At 36.6% G+C, this 21,277-nt stretch overlaps 2 protein-coding genes across 2 annotated transcripts in view; both read left to right on the forward strand.

Moving 5' to 3' along the window:
• The window catches only part of si:ch211-126c2.4, a 19,585-nt gene extending 11,434 nt beyond the window's left edge, over window positions 1-8,151 (forward strand). The window contains exons 2-9 of the mRNA XM_027135099.2: window positions 14-1,795; window positions 2,669-2,714; window positions 4,090-4,245; window positions 4,698-4,787; window positions 5,657-5,767; window positions 6,165-6,254; window positions 7,704-7,790; window positions 8,068-8,151. Coding sequence (XP_026990900.2) covers window positions 29-1,795; window positions 2,669-2,714; window positions 4,090-4,245; window positions 4,698-4,787; window positions 5,657-5,767; window positions 6,165-6,254; window positions 7,704-7,790; window positions 8,068-8,078 — 2,358 coding nt within the window. The 5' untranslated portion in view covers window positions 14-28 and the 3' untranslated portion in view covers window positions 8,079-8,151. The remainder of the gene's footprint in view (window positions 1-13; window positions 1,796-2,668; window positions 2,715-4,089; window positions 4,246-4,697; window positions 4,788-5,656; window positions 5,768-6,164; window positions 6,255-7,703; window positions 7,791-8,067) is intronic.
• A 2,797-nt stretch (window positions 8,152-10,948) lies between these two features.
• slc7a3b (solute carrier family 7 member 3b) lies at window positions 10,949-20,166 on the forward strand. Its single transcript, XM_027135486.2, has 12 exons — window positions 10,949-11,406; window positions 13,346-13,759; window positions 14,091-14,252; window positions 14,522-14,693; window positions 14,994-15,106; window positions 15,191-15,413; window positions 15,874-16,013; window positions 16,572-16,674; window positions 17,057-17,256; window positions 18,579-18,745; window positions 18,897-19,005; window positions 19,721-20,166. The coding sequence occupies exons 2-12, from the start codon at window positions 13,390-13,392 to the stop codon at window positions 19,852-19,854; spliced, it is 1,893 nt and encodes a 630-aa protein (XP_026991287.2). The 5' UTR covers window positions 10,949-11,406; window positions 13,346-13,389; the 3' UTR covers window positions 19,855-20,166.
• Window positions 20,167-21,277: the final 1,111 nt, after the last annotated feature.

The following is a 21,277-nucleotide window of genomic DNA, read 5'->3' on the forward strand; positions in this document are numbered from 1 at the left end:
TTTCTCTATTTAGTAAGTTTAGGTTATTATGGAGAACATTCACCAGGAGCAGGCTTGCAGCACTGGGCTAAGGATATCCATCCTCCGGAGAAATGCGTCAGACTTATTATCAGACCTGCGGTCCCATTCCTCAGTTTGGAATATTGCCGATGAGACCTTTCCCTACATGTCAGGAATTTTTGATGAGACTATTGATCCTTCTTTCATGTCAGATGGACCAGTAGCATTCAAAAATTTGCGTGATCAGGAACAGTTAAAAACAGTTACAAATGCTCAAGATGATGTTATTTCAGGAAATCAAGCAAATGCTGCATACGACAGCTGGCTTAGTATGCCAGTAGAGAATGATCATTCAGTAGATTTCAGCATGTCAATTACATCTGCACAGGAAGTCTGTGAAGGCATTAACAATGTAACCGAAACCAATCCAAAGGGAGATGTACCTGATGTCAGCTGTCATTCCGTAGAGGTCACAGGTTGTACAGAAAAATCAAAGAATAGTACTTTTGATCTGGCTAAAGACCGTAAAGAGAGATTTTCTGGATTGAATTTGACCAAACCTGTTCCAAATGAATCAACAGGGTCAAGCAATGTTACATTTGAAAAGTCAGTAGAACTTCAAGAAAAGACTTCTGGGCTTAGTTGTACTATTTCTAATGATGATGCAAGTGTGGAAGAAAATTATTTAAATGAAAAACGTTTAAATTCAACAGTTGATGTTTGTGGCCTCTCCAAGTCTAAAACAGAGCAGACCGCTAATCAGAAACTCAATGGAACTGTAGAGATTACTCAGTTAAACGGAGCTAAACAAGAGCAGAACAATGAAGAACGTGTATGTAGTAAGGACTGTGAAACGCAAAGCACTTTTACAAAGGCTACAGAGGAGACCAATGCAACTGTTGACTTGACTGACTTAACTTCACCTCCAGAGCCTGTTCCTGATTTGACAAATGCCACTATGAATATGATCAAAAGCTCTAACACAGAATTACCAACACAGTCCAAAACTAAATGTTGCGCGACTGCAAAAGACACCCCTGTATCTGGACCATCGGCTCCAGTCAGTAATACTGCACAAGTGAGAGTTGATGTGACCGTTTGTTCTGATGAAGCTCTAGTGTTTACTGATGGTAAAGAAGAGCAACAGGACATGTTTAGGAGAAGGAATGGAACTTCTGATGGTGAAGGTTACCTCAACTTGGACAGCAGCCAAAGTAGTACATTTTCCCTGGATGAGATGCTGGATTTGAAACCATGTCCGTTAGTCGCATCAACGCCTATAGTCCTCGGAAGAGGCTTTGAAAGACTGGGCTCTGCAAGGCCCACAAATATACAAAAACAGCTCTCTGTGATCAACATTATTAACACCCAGTTGACCGATGACATGGCTGGCGTTAGCGAGCATGAAGGACCGGATGTATCAAAGTCGAATCAGTTGTCTGTCAAGTCTGACACCTGTAGTCAGATCCAGAAAGTTGCAGCAAATGGCACGTCTAATTCCACTACCTCTGAAGCAGCATGTGTGAACAAACCTCTATCGAAACTTGCAGTCAGAAGAAAAATTCCCCAACCCTCTTTTAAATCCAATATTCGCAAGACACAGCTCCCTCCAAGGCCTCACACCTTACAGGTAACATCAGCGGTTGTTAAATCAAAGATTGCAGGAAAAGTCCAAGCTTTAAATCAGCCAGAGACATCTTCATCTGCTCTGCACAGCATGAAGAGGACAGTCCAGCTCAATAAAGGGAAAAATCTTGCTTCTGCAAAGAACATTTCTACAGCTTCTACTCTCAAGGTAGGAAACAGGTTTTATCTTTACAGTAACTACAGTGTGTGTGTCTGTCTTTACAGTATTACAGAAATATGCCCCGCCAACCAAAAATGCCACAGTGCCACAGTTATGCTACGTTCACAGACTCTCAGCCAAAAAAAAGCAACCGGATCATATGATTTATATGTATTCATACATTATTATACACAAACACCAAATCTGCCTCCAGAATGTTTCACTTTAGTAGCAAATAAAATGGAACGCTAGTTGCAACTAGCTGATAGAAAATGATTACCATGGCAACCAGTAGTAAGAACACCTACTGGCGACTTCGTTGTACAATCACTGGTGCCATGCAGGGATAAAATCACTCTGCATGAACATAGCATTAGGAAAGTAACACTTTTAAGAAAGAAAAGATCAGTGGCTTTCAGATGTGTTCTCTGCTTTTATTGCTGTACCTTTAGTTCTGAACATTTCTGGTATTTTCTGCTTACAGCCTGTCATTTAGTACTCTAATAATAAACCGTGACACGCAAGCCTACAGATAACACACAGCACTGTGGTAGCTTTCCACAATTCTGGTTGTATTCAAATGATGGCAAAACCATAGGACAAAATATAGAAGACCCTGAAATGATATTCAGAGAAACGGGGCATTTATCATGTCGGCTTTTAATGATGTTCCAATAATCTGGATGTAAATAAAACTCTAACTGTACACTTCTAATGTGCAAGAAGTCACATCCGTGAACATGACCAGTAAGTGCAAAATGTTTAAAAATGCATGCATCTCTGCTGCAGCTGACTTACTGAATATAGGGATGAGATGACACTGGTTTGTTGTTACACTAAAGGAAGCTGGTTTTAGCTAACTTGCTTTTTTTCCCTCTCCAGTCTTCATCTGCAGCTTTCTCCACCACTTCATGTACTCTGACTGCAGGTCAGGTTGTCATTATTATTATTATTATTATTATTATTATTATTATTATTCATTATAACAGTCTGTAATTGCTTGGTGGTTGTTCTAGTACTTTTAAGATGTTTTGTTATTGTTCAGAGGCCATGTCCACACTAATCCGGATATATTTGAAAATGGAGTTTACGTCTAAAAACGCTCCGCATCCACATTATCGTTTTCAAACATGTTCTAAAAGTTGCTCATCCACACTGAAATGTATGAAAATGCTTACATCTCCCTACTGCGCATGAGTAAAGCTTCGACCTGTCATTTCCGCTAGGCGTTTATTTGTTTTCGACTGCATCACATGACTCATTTGTGTTTTTAATTATTTTTAATATTATAACGTGTATAACATTTCTAAACACTTAAGTTATAATTTTCACGTTATGTAATTGACTATAGAAATGAAAGTACTCTTACCCGAAACTGATATTACAGTAGCCAGTCTTAACAATTTACGTGATTTGGCTCTTCTTGTTTATTTCATTTTTTTATTTCTTTGCAGGGTAGCAAACACATTTACATCCATTATTGGTGTGCAGAAACTTGAATACCAGTGCGCTAGGGTTAATGCGGTAGTTCACGTTGACCAAGACGGACAAGAAAACGCGTTTTTGGAAAAAACATTTTCGGCAATCACAGACATTCGCATTCAGACGGGATTAGATTTCTCAGAGGAGCACTGATTTTGCTGAAAAACAGTTGGTAATTTGCTCTGGAATTTTTACACAGGTCGTGTGAGAAAAAGACAGACACGGCAGTTTCGGACGGGATTAAAATCACAAAGTACGTCTGTGAAACTGAAATTTCTCGAACGACCCCCTGTAAAATTAGTCCCGTCCAAATAGGGCTTAAGACGCGAAGACGGCGTTTTCAATTTTTTCCGCTTTGGAGAGCGTCTTCCAACAGCTACGTTTTCTTTGACTTCAAACGTCGTCTCAGTGTGGACGAAAGACCAAAACGGAGAGAAAAATATACGTTTTCAAACGAAAACGTATTAGTGTGGAGCATTGAGCATTGTGTTCCCTTGTGTACAAATATATACAATGGAATGACAATAAAAACCTGACAATAAACAGATGCATGCAATATTAATGACAATAAAATACCTACACAAAACACTCCTTTGGAGACCTGTAAAAACACCCCACACAAACTTTTTTAGAAATTGTATTAGAAAAGATTATACACTATCAGATATTGTAATATGCAGCTCGCATTTATGCAGCTGTTGAATTTTTCAAATTAAACCACATCTGTGAAAATGATGAACTGATTATATTACAGCAAAAAGTTAGTCCTGTTAAAATCAAAGTCCTGTAGTAAAATTTGTCCTGTTATTTTGTGTTTGCAGATAAAAAGGCTGGAAATGTGTGTGAGACCTTGCCTAAACCCTCTGGGTTGCAACCCCCTGGTCGAGGGAGGTTTGGTTTTAGGCCACCTGGGAGTGCTGTTTCCTCGGAAGAAACTAGTCATGCTCAGACGAACAACAAAACAACTGGTTTATCAGGTGCTTAACTGCAATCTTTTTGTCCTTTTGACCTGTTTAACTAAAAAAAAAAAGAACATCAAGTCGGTCAGGTTTGAGAGAGAAATATTACGTATTGTTTTATATAAAAATATTCAGTGATTTTCATTGCTTAGGTTTTAAGTTTTCAACTAATTAGAATAATTTTAATAGAATGAACTTTAAATCATTTTTACTGTGGAATCTCACGAGGATGTTGGCACTGATGGGAACATACATGGTTGTATGACTCCGTCCCAATGTGTCTGTGTCATGCATTCAGTTCTCAGCTGAGGTGTGAACTTTTAATTGTTTGATTTGAATCATTTTGAATGTACAGAAAATTAATTGTTAATGTTACTCAATTCAGCCACGTTGAACCGATGCAAGATTTCTCCCCGCTGTATGTACTGCATTCTGTAGGTTTATTTACTGTCTTTCTATCTCCTTTAAAGGTATAAAAACAAGGACTTCGCTGCTTCCAGGTTTTTCCCACAAGCATGCAAGCAGTGATGTCTTGCCATCAGCCAAAAGGAAGAAAACTGGTATGATTAATTACACTGTGCCTCAAGCTGGATACAAATGGATTTATTCACACATACCTCATACTAGCATTTGTATTATTCATGTAAATTAAAAAGATCTTTCTATTATAATCCTCCTCCTTAGTGTAAACGTATGTGTAAGGCTAACTTATCTAAGCGACCACTTGATCAACTTCAAATCCTGTGCAAGGTCTAGATAACTGCACTTTTCTATATGGATCATATATGGATCAAACTTGAGTCAAGTTTATATAGATTATTGTTCTTGCATTTAGCAGATGCCCTTATCCAGAGCAAATTGTGATTTGTACTTTCTGTCCAAAATATCTCCTTGGTAGTTCAGTGATAGTCAGGGAGTAGAAGTACAATTATTAGAAGATTATTATTAGAAGTTGAAGTTATTAAAAAAATTTGTCAAAATCCATTGTTTTTGCATGTCATTCCATTATCACTATATTAAAGAGTATAAAATATAAAGAAAGCGAAAACTTAGTCATAAATTAAGACTATTTTCTGTTTTCATTGAATTATGATGGATAAAGTAAACTGTGCACAGATTTCCAGCTGACAGATGATTTAACCCTTGTTTCTTAGTAGAAGTAGTAGTTTTAAATATTTTATTGGCCCAAAATTTAGTGAAATTAACTTCCATTTCTGCCTTTACTCAAACAAATAAGCTGTGACAGGAACACACTTAGAAGCACACAAATACAGAATCAGCATTTCAAAATGCTTTTGTAAATCCAGCAGAAAAAATATTTATTTATCTTTTCATTTATTAAACTTTATTGAAAGATTGACAAATGAGGCCCTTTTGTATGGCTTGATAAATATGCTGAATGTTAGATCATGTGCTGTTCCTCCCTCAGAGCTGCAGAACCAGCCCTGCTGTGCTGAAGCTCCACCAGGCTCAGAGGCAACAGAAGGTGTTCAGAACGTTGCCACTCACACAGACCTCACATCAAAGAGACCCAGTGCTGGTATGAGTGTGTGATGTAATATTCTAGACAGTTCATTTTGCATTTGATTTCCTTATCTCTTTGTCTCTTGAATCAGGGCCTAGCAACCCGTTCTACACCACTGTTCATCAGTCTGGCTTTTTTTTTTTTAATACAAGTGAATATTTTTGACTTGGCTAGATTGAGAATAGGTCACTCTGCTGATAAATAAAGAATATAAGGTCTTTTAGTAAAAGCTTCAATTTGTAAATCCTTACATTCTCAGGGAATGCTGGAGCGCAACAGTGTCTGACATGAAATAATATTCATAAGAACAGAATTCAAAGTCTGATTGCCCCAAAGTCAGAAACCAATTTCTTGTTTTCAGTTTTAGTTAATTGTTAAATAAGTTTTTTCCTCCTTTTTCCCCCTCACTCAGACTGTGGAAAGTATGTACTACTTCAAGAGAAATTACACAAACTTCATGAAGAACTTGGGGGATTTCTTCAAGAACTTCAACAGCCAGCAGGTTTGTAATAACGTTAGCCTGTCTTTTTTAGCCTTGTTAAAATGTACATTTATTCTTTCATGATGTCCTGAATCAACTGTATGTGACAATCAGACTGTAAAAAATGGGTTTTGCTTCCACAAACATGGGAGTCATATTTAAAGGAGTTTAAGAGGTTACAAACAGATATTTGATTTCCTTATCTAGTTGTCTCTTGAATCAGGGCCTAGCAACCCGTTCTACTCCACTGTTCATCAGTCAGGCTTTTTTTTTACCGGCTGTGCCTGAATTTCCATTGAATATTTTGAATTTGGTCTGCATCTGATTAGAGTTATGCTTGGTGGAAACCACCGTACCTACACCTACAATCAATATGATCAATGATTTGAATAGATACATAGCTATTTTTTTATTAGGAGATGCGTGTGTTGGGTTTTTGTATCAGTTCGCCTGGTAACAAAGCCATTGTGACACACTCCTTTACTCCGGGGAGAAAAAAGTTGTCATGTTTACAATTGTGACAGTGAGCACTTTTGAGGATCAGGAGGTAATTTGGGATTTTCTGAATGGTGTGAAGTCCATGGTATAGACTCGCTAATTTGTATGGCTCTCTTAAATAACCCATATATTCTTGCACACCGGTTTGTTTTTATTGGGTCATAACTACATTTTTCGGCACTTTACAAAATAGTCGAATACCATCTTGGGAGGTTCTTGACCATGACAAGCTTCTATGGAGTTCAGATCTCTTGCTTTTGGTCTGAAGCTCTGGTTACATGAGGCTAGATTATCACAAGCTTCACTAAAAATAATTATTTTTCTCCTAAATAGCCTGGTATTTCAAAGAGGCCTGACACCCAATCAAGCTTTCTATTTCCTGCAACAGCAAATACTTGCACAACAAGACTGACACTTCATAACCATGCAGATGGTGTTCTCATTATGATTATGATCTGTGTGTGTGTGTGTATACACACACACACACACACGCACATATATATATATATATATATATATATATATATAGATAGATATAGATATAGATAGAGCAACTTCATTTTAAACATTCAATTTTTCTTTTTCTACTGTTTCTATACATATATGTAAAGCTGCTTTGAGACAATGTAAATTATTAAAAGCGCTATACACACAAATTGAATTGAGAGAAAATGCCCACATATTACTGAATACAAGTGAATAATTTTGACATGGCTAGATTGAGAATAGGTCACTCTGCTGATAAATAGGTCATATAAATATAGAATATAAGATCTTTAGTAAAAGCTTCAATTTGTAAATCCTTACATTCTCAGGGAATGCTGGAGTGCAACAGTGTCTGACATGAAATAATATTCACAAGAATAGAATTCAAAGTCTGATTGCCCCAAAGTCAGAAACCAATTTCTTGTTTTCAGCTTCAGTTTTAGTTCATTGTTAAATAAGTTTTTCCTCCTTTTTCCCCTCACTCAGACTGTGGAAAGTGTGTACTACTTCAACAGAAATTACACAAACTTCATGAACTTGGGGGATTTCTTCAAGAACTTCAACAGCCAGCAGGTTTGTAATAACGTTAGCCCATCTTTTTTAGCCTTGTTAAAATGTACATTTATTCTTTCATGATGTCCTGAATCTACTGTATGTAACAATCAGACTGTAAAAAAATGGGTTTTGTTTCCACAAACATTGGAGTCATATTTAAAGGAGTTTAAGAGGTTACAAACGGGTATTTATTTTAATTAATTCAATTTGCTTTTGACATCAATTACTATTTTTGTCACTTTGTGTCCTATTGGCGTGACTTATAATGCTATATTTATACTTAATCTTTTTACAGATCATCATTAAGGAAGAGGAACTTGGCTGTCCTACAAACCTGATGTATTTTTAATAATAAAATTTAATATTGTTCATTAAAAAATAGTTTTTCCTCATGTCCTTTTTAACAGAACGTCTAACTTTTCCCTTCACTTGTGAACTTGAAGCCCATCAGGCATTTTATTTTAGTCAGCAAACTTCTATAAGATTTTTGTTTGTTGGCGATTTGTAATCATGAATAAACAAGAAAATAGACTGTTCAAGAAAAGTCCTTTCAAATCAGTTTTGTATTTAAAAGTTAATGTCCAGTCAAAATGGTCTGTTTCCTTTTTAAAGTATGGTGACTTGATATTACAAGAATTAAAGATACAATAAGTAAAGCTGTTTGCATTTGGCTAAAACAAAATCTGTCTATATACCCGGATTAGAACACAACACAATTGCACAACAATTAGAATGTACATAGAGTTTCTGTGGCGTAACCAACGTTGCATAAGCAGGGATGCATCGCTTGTGGACATCCTGTTCTAGTTAAACATGATTTGGATGGTGGTAATATTTACATTTATTTAGTTTTTGTATATTTCAGCATTTTACAGTGAAAATAGAACAGCAGGCCTGTAACAGGCAATAATTATTGAATCCTAAATCATTATTATATTCTAACATTAAATGACACTTTTTGTTTCACTTTTAGATACATTCTTACTGTGATTTATAGAAAGTCTCTTCCTTGTGATGAGAGTCAAACAAAAAGGTGTTTACTATATATGCAGTTGTTTCCTGTTGAGCAAGGTATTATTGAATAATAACAATTGGATGCAATGGTATGAGGAAACTGGGGGGGGGGGTAGTATTTCCAGATGACTGCACATTTTTCTGCATTCTTTTCTTGAATTCCTATAAGGAAATCTCTGGTAGGTTGATTATATAACTGGTCTTCTCGAAGTTTCTAATTTGTTATTGTTGCTTGGTTTCCATGCCACCGCAGATTTCTATGAATTTCCCCATAGGTTTTCAGTGTCTTTAAATCTGGGGACACTAAAGAACATTCCAGGACCAATCCCAAAAAAAATCATTGTTTGACCTTACTTGCTTTCATTGTCTTGCTGGAAGGTCTGATGATCTCTAGTCTCAGACTCACTCAGGTATGAGGAAACTGTAAAGGGGGGGAAAAAAGACTAGTTCATCCAGATGACTGCACATTTTTCTTTATTCTTTCCATTAATTCCTGTAAGAAAATATCTGGTAGGTTGATCTATCTCACCATTGTGAACAGTGAACCATTAAACTGTGAGCACATCTATAAAAGTTCCTCTGTAAACTCGCCATAAATTTTATATCACAGTAGGTCAAAGTAAATCACACCGGTCAAAGTAAACCAGTGGAATGTTCCAAGTCTTGGTTGATGTTATTGTTCCTCAAGCATATTCCTTGGTTGGATATTCAGACTGATCATTAGTATCACTACACAGTGGCAGAAGCGCTGAGTTGCGTTTGGAATGATTATCGTGATCTTTTTAGATCAATACATTTTCCTTGATGAAGAAACACAAAATCAAGTGCAACCTTCAAATATTTCTGTCCTTTTATTTACGGTACCACTTATTCTAAACAGGGTCACAAGGAGCCTATGACGGGTGCAAACTCATTGCTCAGACCCATTCACACACTGGGCAATTTAAAGATACCATTGAATTCAATTTTATTTGTATATCACTTTTTACAATGGACATGGTCTCAAAGCAGCTTTACAGAACATAAACATAAAACAAACAATGTAATATACAAAGATGAACATAATACAAAAGTTCAAGATTAATTTTTGACATATTTAAATGTGTTTGTTACAGTATATCCCCAATGAGCAAACCTGAGGTGACTGTGACCTTGAGAGGAACCCATAACAGTGAAACTATAACACATGTCTTTGGTTCAGAGGGAGGAAACCCCCAAAGCACTAGGAGGACATTAAAAACTCCATGTACACAGAGAGGAAATGTAGCCACCCCAATTCTTATTGTCCATCACAATTATTCTTTATTTATTTAAATGCTATACTGATAATACTCATCTCTACCTATTCAAAAAACTCTATTCTCCTAGTCTTTTTCCTTGAGGTCACATTTTTCCTTGGTCTGGTGTTTAACGTGAGAAGCCCTTGACTTCTATGTGCAAGATTTTATGCAATGTACTGCTGCTACATGATTGGCCGAATGGATAATTTCTTGAATGAGTGAATGAAAGTGTACTAATAATGTGTACTATACAATATGTTTCTATTAAAGTGGATGATAAGTATACATACATACTTTAAATACAATAATTCAACAATGTAAATAAAGACAAAATAACTAAATTGGAGGCTTGTAAGTTGCAACCATAGGTTGTATCCCTTTATGTGCCATCTTCACACTATTAATATTAAAAGCCTTTTAAACCCCTTTTTCATTCAGGAATGAGTAAATAATTCGTGGGTATTTACTTAATTAATTTCCATTAAGTAAAATATCCCCAATTTGGTCTTTTTAAAGTGCCCTTAAATCTTTGCACATTTCCCGGCTGACCCAGAGGCAATACTATACACGTATGCAGACACAAAAACACACGTGTTCACACATAGGTGTTAGGCATCAGACATATTATGTGGGGGGATTAATTATAAGGATTAGAACGTGGGTGATCCAATCTCATACGCACCACACAAGCTAAATAAATAACACAAAATAGTTAAAATACTAAATGAATTACAACTAATCTTGGTTTTCTTCAATTTATTCATAAAATCTATTCAAGATTTCCTTTTAACAGCGGTGGGTAGTTACTTGTTGCATCGCTACCTCCCAACTCTGAATTCCTCAATGACGCCATCAGTTTCATTTACCACATACAATATAATATGATCAATATAACCAATAATCAATAAACAAAAATATGATCAATATAATTAATAACCAGTCGTGTGATCAATGTAACCAATAACCAATAATATGATCAATATAGCCAATAATATGATCAATATAACCAATAATCAATAACCAATAATATGGTCAATGTAACCAATAATGTGATTACAGGCAAATTGGTTTAAACATTATTTGTAATAACATGTGCTGGTAGACAGACAGAGACCCCAGACATCGAGCGTGAACCGACTGGAAGGAACTGGTCCATTGACGTCACTGAGGAAACTAAACGCCCGCGTTTTTTCCCCTTAAATGGATTTCCTGTGCTGTCGTTGTGAACCACTGAAGTGAAGAGTTTAGTGCACGAGCTCACGACCGGTGCTTAAACAAACCTGACGCTGTTGTTCGTCTGGACACATCTGGGGAGACCAAATCCACTCAAACCCACGCAGGTAATTCTAGGCTCATGTTTATTACTTAGAAACGTCAGAAATCTCGTTTTAAACCTTTTTTCGTAATTAGTCAAATTATGGTGGGAAAACGCAGAGTAGCTTCTTATATACTAGTTAAGGACATCAGATGAGAAGAGCTGACAAAATGTGTAATATATATATATATATAAAGATAAGAAGCCTCTGGCGATGTTAATCATGTGACGCCATCATCTCGTTTAATATTTATTCGTTATTATTTTCCCGCGCAAATCAACCCAACATTCCTGTCTTGTCAGATGTAGGTAATGTTGAACCTTCTCCACGTGGAGCACGTGGACTTTTCTGTGAAGCAAGACACATAGACTATAAATGTTCGTACACAATTTTCATGTCCTTTTAAAACTGTTTATGGTTTTATGCATTTTTTTAATCTACCAATATCTACTAATTCTCTCCCACCATTTCTTGCTTATGATGCAATCCTGATTTTAGTGTTACATCAGAACTAGTTTGAATGGAATGGTTCCTGTTCCGGTTAAGTTAAAATTATAACCATGCTTATTAAAGGCAAGAATATTCCTTTAAAATAATAACACATCATATATTTACAATAACACATGCTGAAGTTACACTAGAACAGTTTTAGTCTTGTGATTGCTTTGCACTAGCATTTCTTTTTCTGGCTCAAGTGACCTCATGGGTTAAATGACATCGCATCATGGATTTTGTGAAAATGTTGTCGCTGTGGCCTTCTGTAGTATGTGTAGCAGGTACATCACACGTTGTCCTAAAATCCATTATTCCTACTCTAAAATAACATTCTGGATAGAGAGCCAGAGGTGAATAGGATGGCATTACATCCTGTCATTCAGACAGAGAGAGATTTTATGTACTAGATAAAGATGAAACATCTGAATAAAGATGTACTAAATATGCTTTCAGTATATGTATAGTAAATAAAGTGAGTCATTTGTAGTAGTTAGTATTCTTTGACAGTGTTCCTCACTGAATCTTTTTTTTTTTTTTTGCTGTCCTTGTTGTGATTGTCCATAAAATACACACATTTTCTGGCAGATCTTAAGCTACTTGTAAGTCGTTGCCAGATGAGTTAATGCTGAAACAATCTCATTAACTCATTTCCTTTACAGCAAAGCATGGAGCAATATCTAAACCAGCTTGTCCTGGTTTCCTGTCTCATTAGGTTTATAACTGCCGTGATTGAACAAACATGCCCCAGCTGCTCGGGTTGCTGAGCAAACCAGGAACCTGACTCAGAATAAGTCTTTTAAAATGGAAAATTCCTTGCAATCTGTCTGGCTTTCCTTCTTTAAAATGTGAAAGGAACATTCCAGAGTGTAGCATTTTTATGCACTAGTCCATCAAGAAAGAAAGATAGACAGTCATCTTTCTTCGTTGATGTACTGTAAGGCTTCCCTGTATCATTATTCATTCACACGGAATCAAATTAAAATTTTAATGAGCTACTTACTTGACTAGACTTCCTCCTTCAGGCCAGACACACATCTTTGGCATGTTTTCTGTCTTCCTCTTCCCTGTTTTTCATTTTTAGTATTCCTTTATGATTCATTTGCTTGATTTCCTGATATTCAGGTTTACAGGAATGTTTTTTTTTCTTCCGTTAAATAAACCTCTGAAAGATACAGTATATGTGTGTATATGATGCTTCAGGTTTGAATAAATGTTTTGATTAATTTGAATATTGCTTAAATTAAGTTGTGTTAAGTTTAGCGGTTAACATGTAAGTAATCCAGATTTTTGAATTTTTGAAAAAATGTAAAAAAAAAAAAAATTTCATTCTTTTCACAGCTGATGTATGATTATGTACAGTACAACGATGAATTGTAACAGAACTGCTCCAGGACCCATTTAGGAAACAATATCCGAGCTTGAGTTTAAACAGTTCAACCCACTGATGTTTTCTTTTTCTTCTTTCCAGTCTTTTCTTCAACATCCGTTGTTCACTGTGATTGATTTGCCACCATGATGCACACAAAGTTGATCGAGTTCGGGAAGATGCTTATGCGTAGGCGTGTGCTGGACACCACTGAAATGGAGACTCGCTTTGCTCGCTGTCTGTCCACTCTGGACCTCATTGCTCTGGGAGTTGGAGCCACATTAGGGGCTGGAGTGTATGTTCTAGCTGGAGAAGTGGCCCGGGAGAAAGCTGGCCCAGCCATAGTGATTTGCTTCCTGATTGCCGCTCTGTCCTCAGTGCTTGCAGGTCTATGTTACGCTGAATTCGGAGCACGTGTCCCAAAAACAGGCTCCGCCTACCTCTACAGTTACGTGACAGTGGGTGAAATCTGGGCATTTATCACAGGATGGAACCTCATTCTATCCTATGTAATAGGTGAGTTGGTGAAGTATGTTCCAGTAAATAGAGACAGTTTAACTGGGAATAAAAGAACACAGTGCAGAGGCCACCTGCAATTAATTCCTACTTAAAGTGACCACTTGACATTAAAGAGAAGCCTAGTAACACTTATGAGTGGCTTTGCCAGTTATGAATCCTAATAGATGAATTAGCTGTCAGCTCATTAGAGATTATAAATAATGTAAAACACTAGAACTTGTTACAGTTTGTCTGACATAAAGCATAAGTGTTTGTATGTAAAGGTCCTGTGAGTGTAGTGTAGTGTGCCTACACTACAGTCATTCTCTCTTCTTGCTTTATTCTTTAGGAACAGCCAGTGTGGCCCGAGCCTGGAGCTCTACTTTCGACACCCTGGTCAATAGGAGCATCTCAAACGTTTTCAGTAAATACATGTCACTTCCAGAAACTGGGAACGTGCTGGCAAAATATCCAGATCTGTTTGCGCTCTGCCTTGTCATACTGCTTACTTGTGAGTTCGTTTTCTTTGAATCTTGCAAAGATTTTAATGGCATATCACATTTATTTACATTTTTCTCTGTCTAAACTGACAGAACACCACTTGATATTAATAATATTTTGTGTATTTATGCAATGGCGAGTGTGTACAGCACCTGAGGTTTGCAGTTACATACAGAAGTGATACATACTAATGCCCAACTTTAACTGTTATTGAGGAAGAGTCTGTGCTAAAAGACAGTAATGGCAATAATTCTGCAACTCTCACCTCCCACTCTGCAGGCCTGCTGGCGTTTGGCGTGAGTGAGTCAGCCCTGGTGAACAAGATCTTCACAGGCATCAACCTGGTGGTATTGAGTTTTGTCATCATTGCTGGCTTTGTGAAGGGCGACACTGCCAACTGGAACATCTCTGTGGAGGACATCAAAAACAACAAAAGTCCTCCAGTACCCCAGTGAGTCAACCAACTCTACCTCTGATGTGTAGGAGGTGGCAGAAGGTGTTGTTTTCAAGAAAGTGTTGATTGTGTTGATCACGAAATGTGGTCACATGCAAATAGACAGCATGTATATTGTTGTAGAAACAAAAATCTGGAAAATCTAAGATTTGTGATTAATGAGCAATAAATTCTTAATGTATGTACATACATTACATCCTTTATTACATTGAAGTAACAGTGCAATATATCTTTATTTTTTAACATTTTAGGCCCTCTGTTACAGAATTAAAGTATGTATGTATCTTGTATTTTTAGCACCTCGGACTTTGGCACAGGAGGTTTTGCACCATTTGGCATTTCTGGGATTTTGTCTGGTGCAGCCACTTGCTTCTATGCATTTGTGGGTTTTGACTGCATTGCAACCACAAGTAGGTCACACACCATTTTTAGTGTAACATCCATTATTCTATTAGGTAAAGTGCCAGCTAACAGATTGTCCCTTTTTCGCATAGGTGAAGAAGCCAAAAACCCGCAGCGTTCAATTCCAATAAGCATAGTGGCCTCACTGCTCATCTGCTTCGTTGCTTACTTTGGAGTGTCTGCAGCTCTCACTTTGATGATGCCTTACTACCTTCTAAACACTGATAGTCCATTGCCTGAGGCTTTTGAATATGTGCAATGGATACCTGCCCGCTACATTGTGACTGTAGGCTCCCTCTGCGCTCTTTCAACCAGGTGTGTGTGTTCTTTAAACTACTTGGCAGCAGACATCCCTTTGACCCATCTGTTCTGATTTTTATAGCAGTAAATTATTTTAGAATACCCAACACACTGTACCTTATCATAAACCTCCTTCACTTGCTGATGGCATGTGTGATTGAACTGGAAATCGGAGAAACAGACTTTATTTCTCTCTCTAAAAAAGGTCTAAAAAACATCTAAAAAAGATTCAAGCCACTTGTATATTTTCTTTTTTTTAAGGTTAGACAAGAAAATGTAAAATTACTTTCAGCAGATTTTTTTTCTTCAAAATTTCAAATGGATTGTTCTTGAAAAAGAAAGGATTATCTCTGCATCCTTTTTAGTTTATTAATATTATTATTTACTTATTGATTCATTGATTTCTGTGGCCTGAAAGTTTTGTTTTCTTGTTAGGATTTGCATGTTAATTTGTATTATTGTTGCCTGGTTCTAGCTTGTTGGGTTCAATGTTCCCCATGCCCCGTGTAATCTTTGCCATGGCTGAGGATGGCCTGCTGTTCCGTTTCCTCTCCCGCATGCACAAGAAAACAAAGACCCCCATGCTTGCCACCATTGTGTCTGGCATTGTTGCAGGTAGAGTTGGAGTGCCATTCAGGATTATGCTTGTGTGTGATTTTTAGTAAATTTAGTAGTCTAATCACCGGTCGGTCGGCGCTGTTTCTGTTACTGTCTTTTGTGTATTGCATTTTTTGTACTTTTTGTATTGTCTTGTAACTTAATGTCTGCACTGTTTTTTTGTCCTGCACTGTCTTTTGTCCTGCACTGTCTTGCTTGTCTTGTCCTGCACTGTTTGCACCAGGTTGCACAGTTGCACTTTATGTGGCTAAGACTACTTACATGTCCTTAGCTCTGTCTTTGTTTTATGTAGCACCTTGATCCTGGAGAAACGTTGTCTCATTTCACTGTGTACTGCAACAGCTATATATGGTTGAAATGACAATAAAAAGCTTCTTGACTTGACTTGACTTGACTTAATAAAGTAATATAGTAATATTATTTAGAGATGATAAAATTATTTTATCGCCAAAGCTTACTTGTACTTATAGTCAGGACTGCTGTGTTCTTACAGGTTTACAGATTTATTCTCTACTTGACTGAACTACTATACACTGACTTCTTTTCTCTGTGTAGCTCTCATGGCCTTCTTATTCGATCTGGCTGCTTTGGTGGATCTTATGTCTATTGGGACCCTGTTGGCTTACACATTGGTGGCAGTGTGTGTGCTCATCCTCAGGTTGGTTTGCTTTCGCAAGGCACACAAAGACATATAAAGCGAGGCATTAGAGGGTGTAACCGATGGTTTTAACTCGGTTGATGGCTTTTGGTCGAAATGACTAATCTTAATATGATCCTAGTAGAAGAAAACAGAGCGGTATTTACAAACATGAAATTTGTTCAGATATAGTTCAAATCATACAAGTCAAATCATATCAGCATGTAAAGGGCCATGTTTCATTAGCATTTTTAATATTGTACATAACTAAGATGATATTTTTGCTGTGATTTTAAAATGTGTTATCATTCTGTCTGCATGATTTAAGGTTAATATTGCAATTATTATATTTATTATATATATATATATATATATATATATATATATATATATATATATATAGGTACCAGCCATACAGCCTGGATTCCAGCACTGACATAAAGCGGCTGGAGCTGCAGACGCTGACTGAAAAGGAGAATGTGACCGAGCTGGAGAAAAAGCCACATAATGAGACGTTCTCCCTCAGACATCTGCTGCTGCCTGGCTCTGAGTCACCCACCAAGACCTCAGGCCTCATTGCCTATGTCACTACAGCTGTTACCTGTAAGACATCATTCACTCACTCTGTGCATTTAACAACTTTAAATATATTTTATATTTGAAAATTTTGACACTAACATTGAAATTTGTAAGGGATGAAAGCCAGGAATGTATGGTATGTAATTAAAGAAAAGGTTTCTCCAATAAAAACGGGTGGCTTTTTCACATTTAGAACATAATTTACTTAGTTACGTACTTAGAACTGGAAGCGAGTGCTATGAACTAAGAAAAGGGGCTTGAGTTAGAAACAGAATTTCACAAGAACTACAATTATGTCTTAAAATTGTAGCAAGAAACATCTGAGACATATTGACACCATATATAATGACACCAGTCTGTGGTACAACACATAAAAAACAGAAGTAAATAGTGATCAGGGGCATCAACAGAGAGACAATCAGATTCATCAGATCATTCTCAATTCTCCAACAATTAAAATGAACTTATTAGTGTTCAGAATTTAAGTTCTTCATGCTGGATATATTTAAGAATTGAGTTTCTGCAGCTCTTCATTTTCTGAGTGAACATGTGTACTCATATTATGCATTGTGATCGTACATGAAAACAGATGAACTTTTGATCAGGATAAAAAATGTGTATTTCTCAACCTAAAAAAAATGTATTTCCATTTTTAACATCAGATCAGAGCTGCTTCAAAATCCTCTCAGTAATTGAGCCAAGTCTCCACAAGCTGTTGTTGTCAAGACATGCAAAACAACAGAGTCATGAAAGTGTTGAGCTTTAATACAATCTGTCTTATGTTCAGATAAAAAAAATCTCTGAGTTAGTCAACATCATATGTGTGAAGGCTTGGAAATCTCATAGGATGTTGCAGTTTCATCAAATATTAGAATATTTCACAGAAATGTTTTTTTTTTATTATTTAATTTTAATGTCTTACCTATATATTTTCACTCAAAGATCAAGCATGTGTAAGGAACTGGTTTAACAAATGCAGTGGTAAAAAAAAATGCAATGAGGTTCCCTAGTGGGATGTGGTAGCCTAAGGTGTTGGGCTACCAATCCGAAGGCTGTGAGTTCGATTCCTATGTCCACCAAAATGCCACTGCTGGGCCCCTGAGCCAGGCCCTTAAACCTTAATTGCTCAGTTTTATTAAAAAATCTAAGTCACTCTGGGTAAAGGCATCTGCTAAATGCTGTAAATTTAAATGTTCCCCAGGCCATCACACATATTGTGTCCCTGAAATGAACTAAGTTTTGACACTGACACTGCTTTTCAGAATCAGATCCCTAGATTTTAAGATTCAGGTGATGGGAAAAAAAGGATAATTTCTAAGACTGCCTTTCTCTCTCTTTCTGTGTAGGTGTGTTTTTCACTCTGCTGTGCATAGTGCTGGCAGTGTGGGGTGAGAACATCATACAGGGGGAGTCTGTATGGGTCACTGTAGTGACAGTGCTCAGCATCGCCTCCACCATCTGCATTGTCATCATCTGGAGACAGCCTCAGAGCAACGAGGCCCTCAGCTTCAAGGTACAAATGCATTCTTCACTACCTGTCTTTCTATTGATTTGACTGCAGAGCACAAAATGCTTTTCATCCCTCCTATTTCATGCATGTACCTTGCTTATCATTTGATATGTCAGGTATGTATGTTCAATGACCTTCTACCTTTTCATTTCAGGTGCCTCTGCTTCCCATCTTACCTTTGGTCAGTATCTTTGTTAACATCTACCTCATGATGCAGATGGATGGACCAACATGGATTCGTTTTGCAGTATGGATGGCTATTGGTAAGATAAACCTTTAAGCACTTAAATTGAGGATGTCTTGACGTGAAATACGATTTATTTAAACCTACTTATAAGTGACTCGGAATTCAATCCAAGCACAGAGATAGAATAACTGTAGCTGACAGTAATACAAGTGGTGCAAGATTGATTCAAAAAGTCTCGAGATTATTATTAGTGCTTAGCACATTTGCTTTGCACTTTCAGTGTTAAAGGTTCGATTCCTGCCGCTGCATTGTGTCTGCAGAGTTTGCATGTTCTCGCTGTGCTTCATGGGTTTCCTCCAGTTACTCTGCTTTCCTTTTCCAGTCCAAAGACATGCATTGTAGTCTGATTGGCATCTTTAAATTCTCCATAGTGTGTGTGTGTGTGTGTGTGTGTGTGTGTGTGTGTGTGTGTGTGTGTGTGTGTGTGTGTGTGTGTGTGTGTGTGTGTGTGTGTGTGTGATTTTGTCCTACAGTGGGTTGTCATCCCATCCAGGGTGTCCCCCTGCCTAGTGCTATAGACCACAGACTCCTAACCACCTTGTGTAGGATAAACAGAACAGAAAAGATATAGATCATTGTGTAAAGAACACAGAGAGACATAAGTAACATGAGGGTTGAAGAATGCACCATTACTACCATGTAGAAGTCAGCGAATAGTGTATAATGTCATTGATGATTTTACTGTTTACTGTTTGACCCTGCACTTATAAATTTATTGATGATTCTTGTAGGCTTTTTGATTTACTTTGGGTATGGAGTCAGGAACAGCTCAGAAGCCAAGCAGAATTCAGAGGCTGTTCTGGAAGTAAAGAAGCCTATATATTCTTGCAAAAATATCAACGAAGTTGAAGGAAGTGCTGCCTAAGAAGGATGAGTGAAATATGGGTTAGTGTTTACAACATGGTTTATTTCACATACGCACAATTCTATGATTTTTAACCTGCAGATTGCCTTATTTGTTGTGTAAATGAGATGTTTCTCATTTCATGATCTGTAGTACTGGTATACCACTACCATTATTTTATAATTAAATATGGAGTTGACTATTTAGAAAAGTGACTGTTAGAATGTTCGTTTTTTTTATATACTGTGTGTGTGTGTGTGTGTGTGTGTGTGTGTGTGTGTATATATATATGTGTGTGTGTGTGTGTGTGTGTGTGTGTGTGTGTGTGTGTGTGTGTGTGTGTGTAAACACAATGTCCCCCATGATGTCAGCAGGGCACAAAACCAATAAATTCTCATGGGAATAATGACAATACAGCACCATCCAGCATATTAGCACCCGAATCACAGTAATTTGAGTATGTTTACATTCAAAAATGTATTTAATTAATTACTAAATTACATTTGATCAGTATTTGGCAAGTAACATGATTGTGAGTTGTGGTTGGGGGATGAGATACATTACATTAAATGAGGTCTTGCCACAAGGCTTTCTGCAGCTGTTATAAATTCTTTTTGTTTTATGTTTTTAATAAACCCATGTTTCTGATGGGTTGTGCCTTAAAGAGAATTTACATATAATTAGTTGTATTTTTTTAACTGTTTTAAGAAGTGTAATGGGTTTTGTTTACACACATTTTTATTAATTAAATAAATATTTATGTATAAATATATTTTAGGTATGCAAATGAGAACAATGTGCTTTATTGTTATAAATGTTAGTGAAATACCATGTAGTATGTGTCGCAACATGGTTGTTTATGAAAAGATATTTGTGAACATACACCAGGTGTAGATCAGTCATTGACTGTGTTTCTTGGCAGTGTGCAGTTTTAACCTTCATCTTGGAAGCATATGTTAGTGCTGTTTTCCATTAGTGTGGATTTTAACCACTTTAAAATTTACAGTGGACCATGATTAATGGGATGTTTTTTATTTTTATTATTTTTTACATTTTATTAAACAATTTAGTTTCATTTCATTAATTTATTAGACTGTTCACTAGTCATGTGTAAGTGTATTGTGTAATGTTTACACAGTGATGTTTTGTATTATATTAGATCATCTTTGACACATAAATTATTTCTGCTGTAGTGCCTTTACTTTTGTATAATACTGTATTTCTATGTTGTTTTACTTTTTGTTGTTGTTTAAATGAAAAGAATTCATTTTCTGTGCAATTTGTGTATTGTTTCTTTTTTAAATAAAATTGATTGATTAAATACAATTTGATGCAATAGAATGTTTTATTAAGGACTTTATAAAATACTATTAACAAGAGTTAATAGTACTAACAAGTAAAGATAAGGAACCTTATAGCTACCAAGATAAAATCTTCACACACC

Source organism: Tachysurus fulvidraco, chromosome 17 (genome assembly GCF_022655615.1).
Source record: "Tachysurus fulvidraco isolate hzauxx_2018 chromosome 17, HZAU_PFXX_2.0, whole genome shotgun sequence".
Classification (NCBI taxonomy): Eukaryota; Metazoa; Chordata; class Actinopteri; order Siluriformes; family Bagridae; genus Tachysurus; species Tachysurus fulvidraco.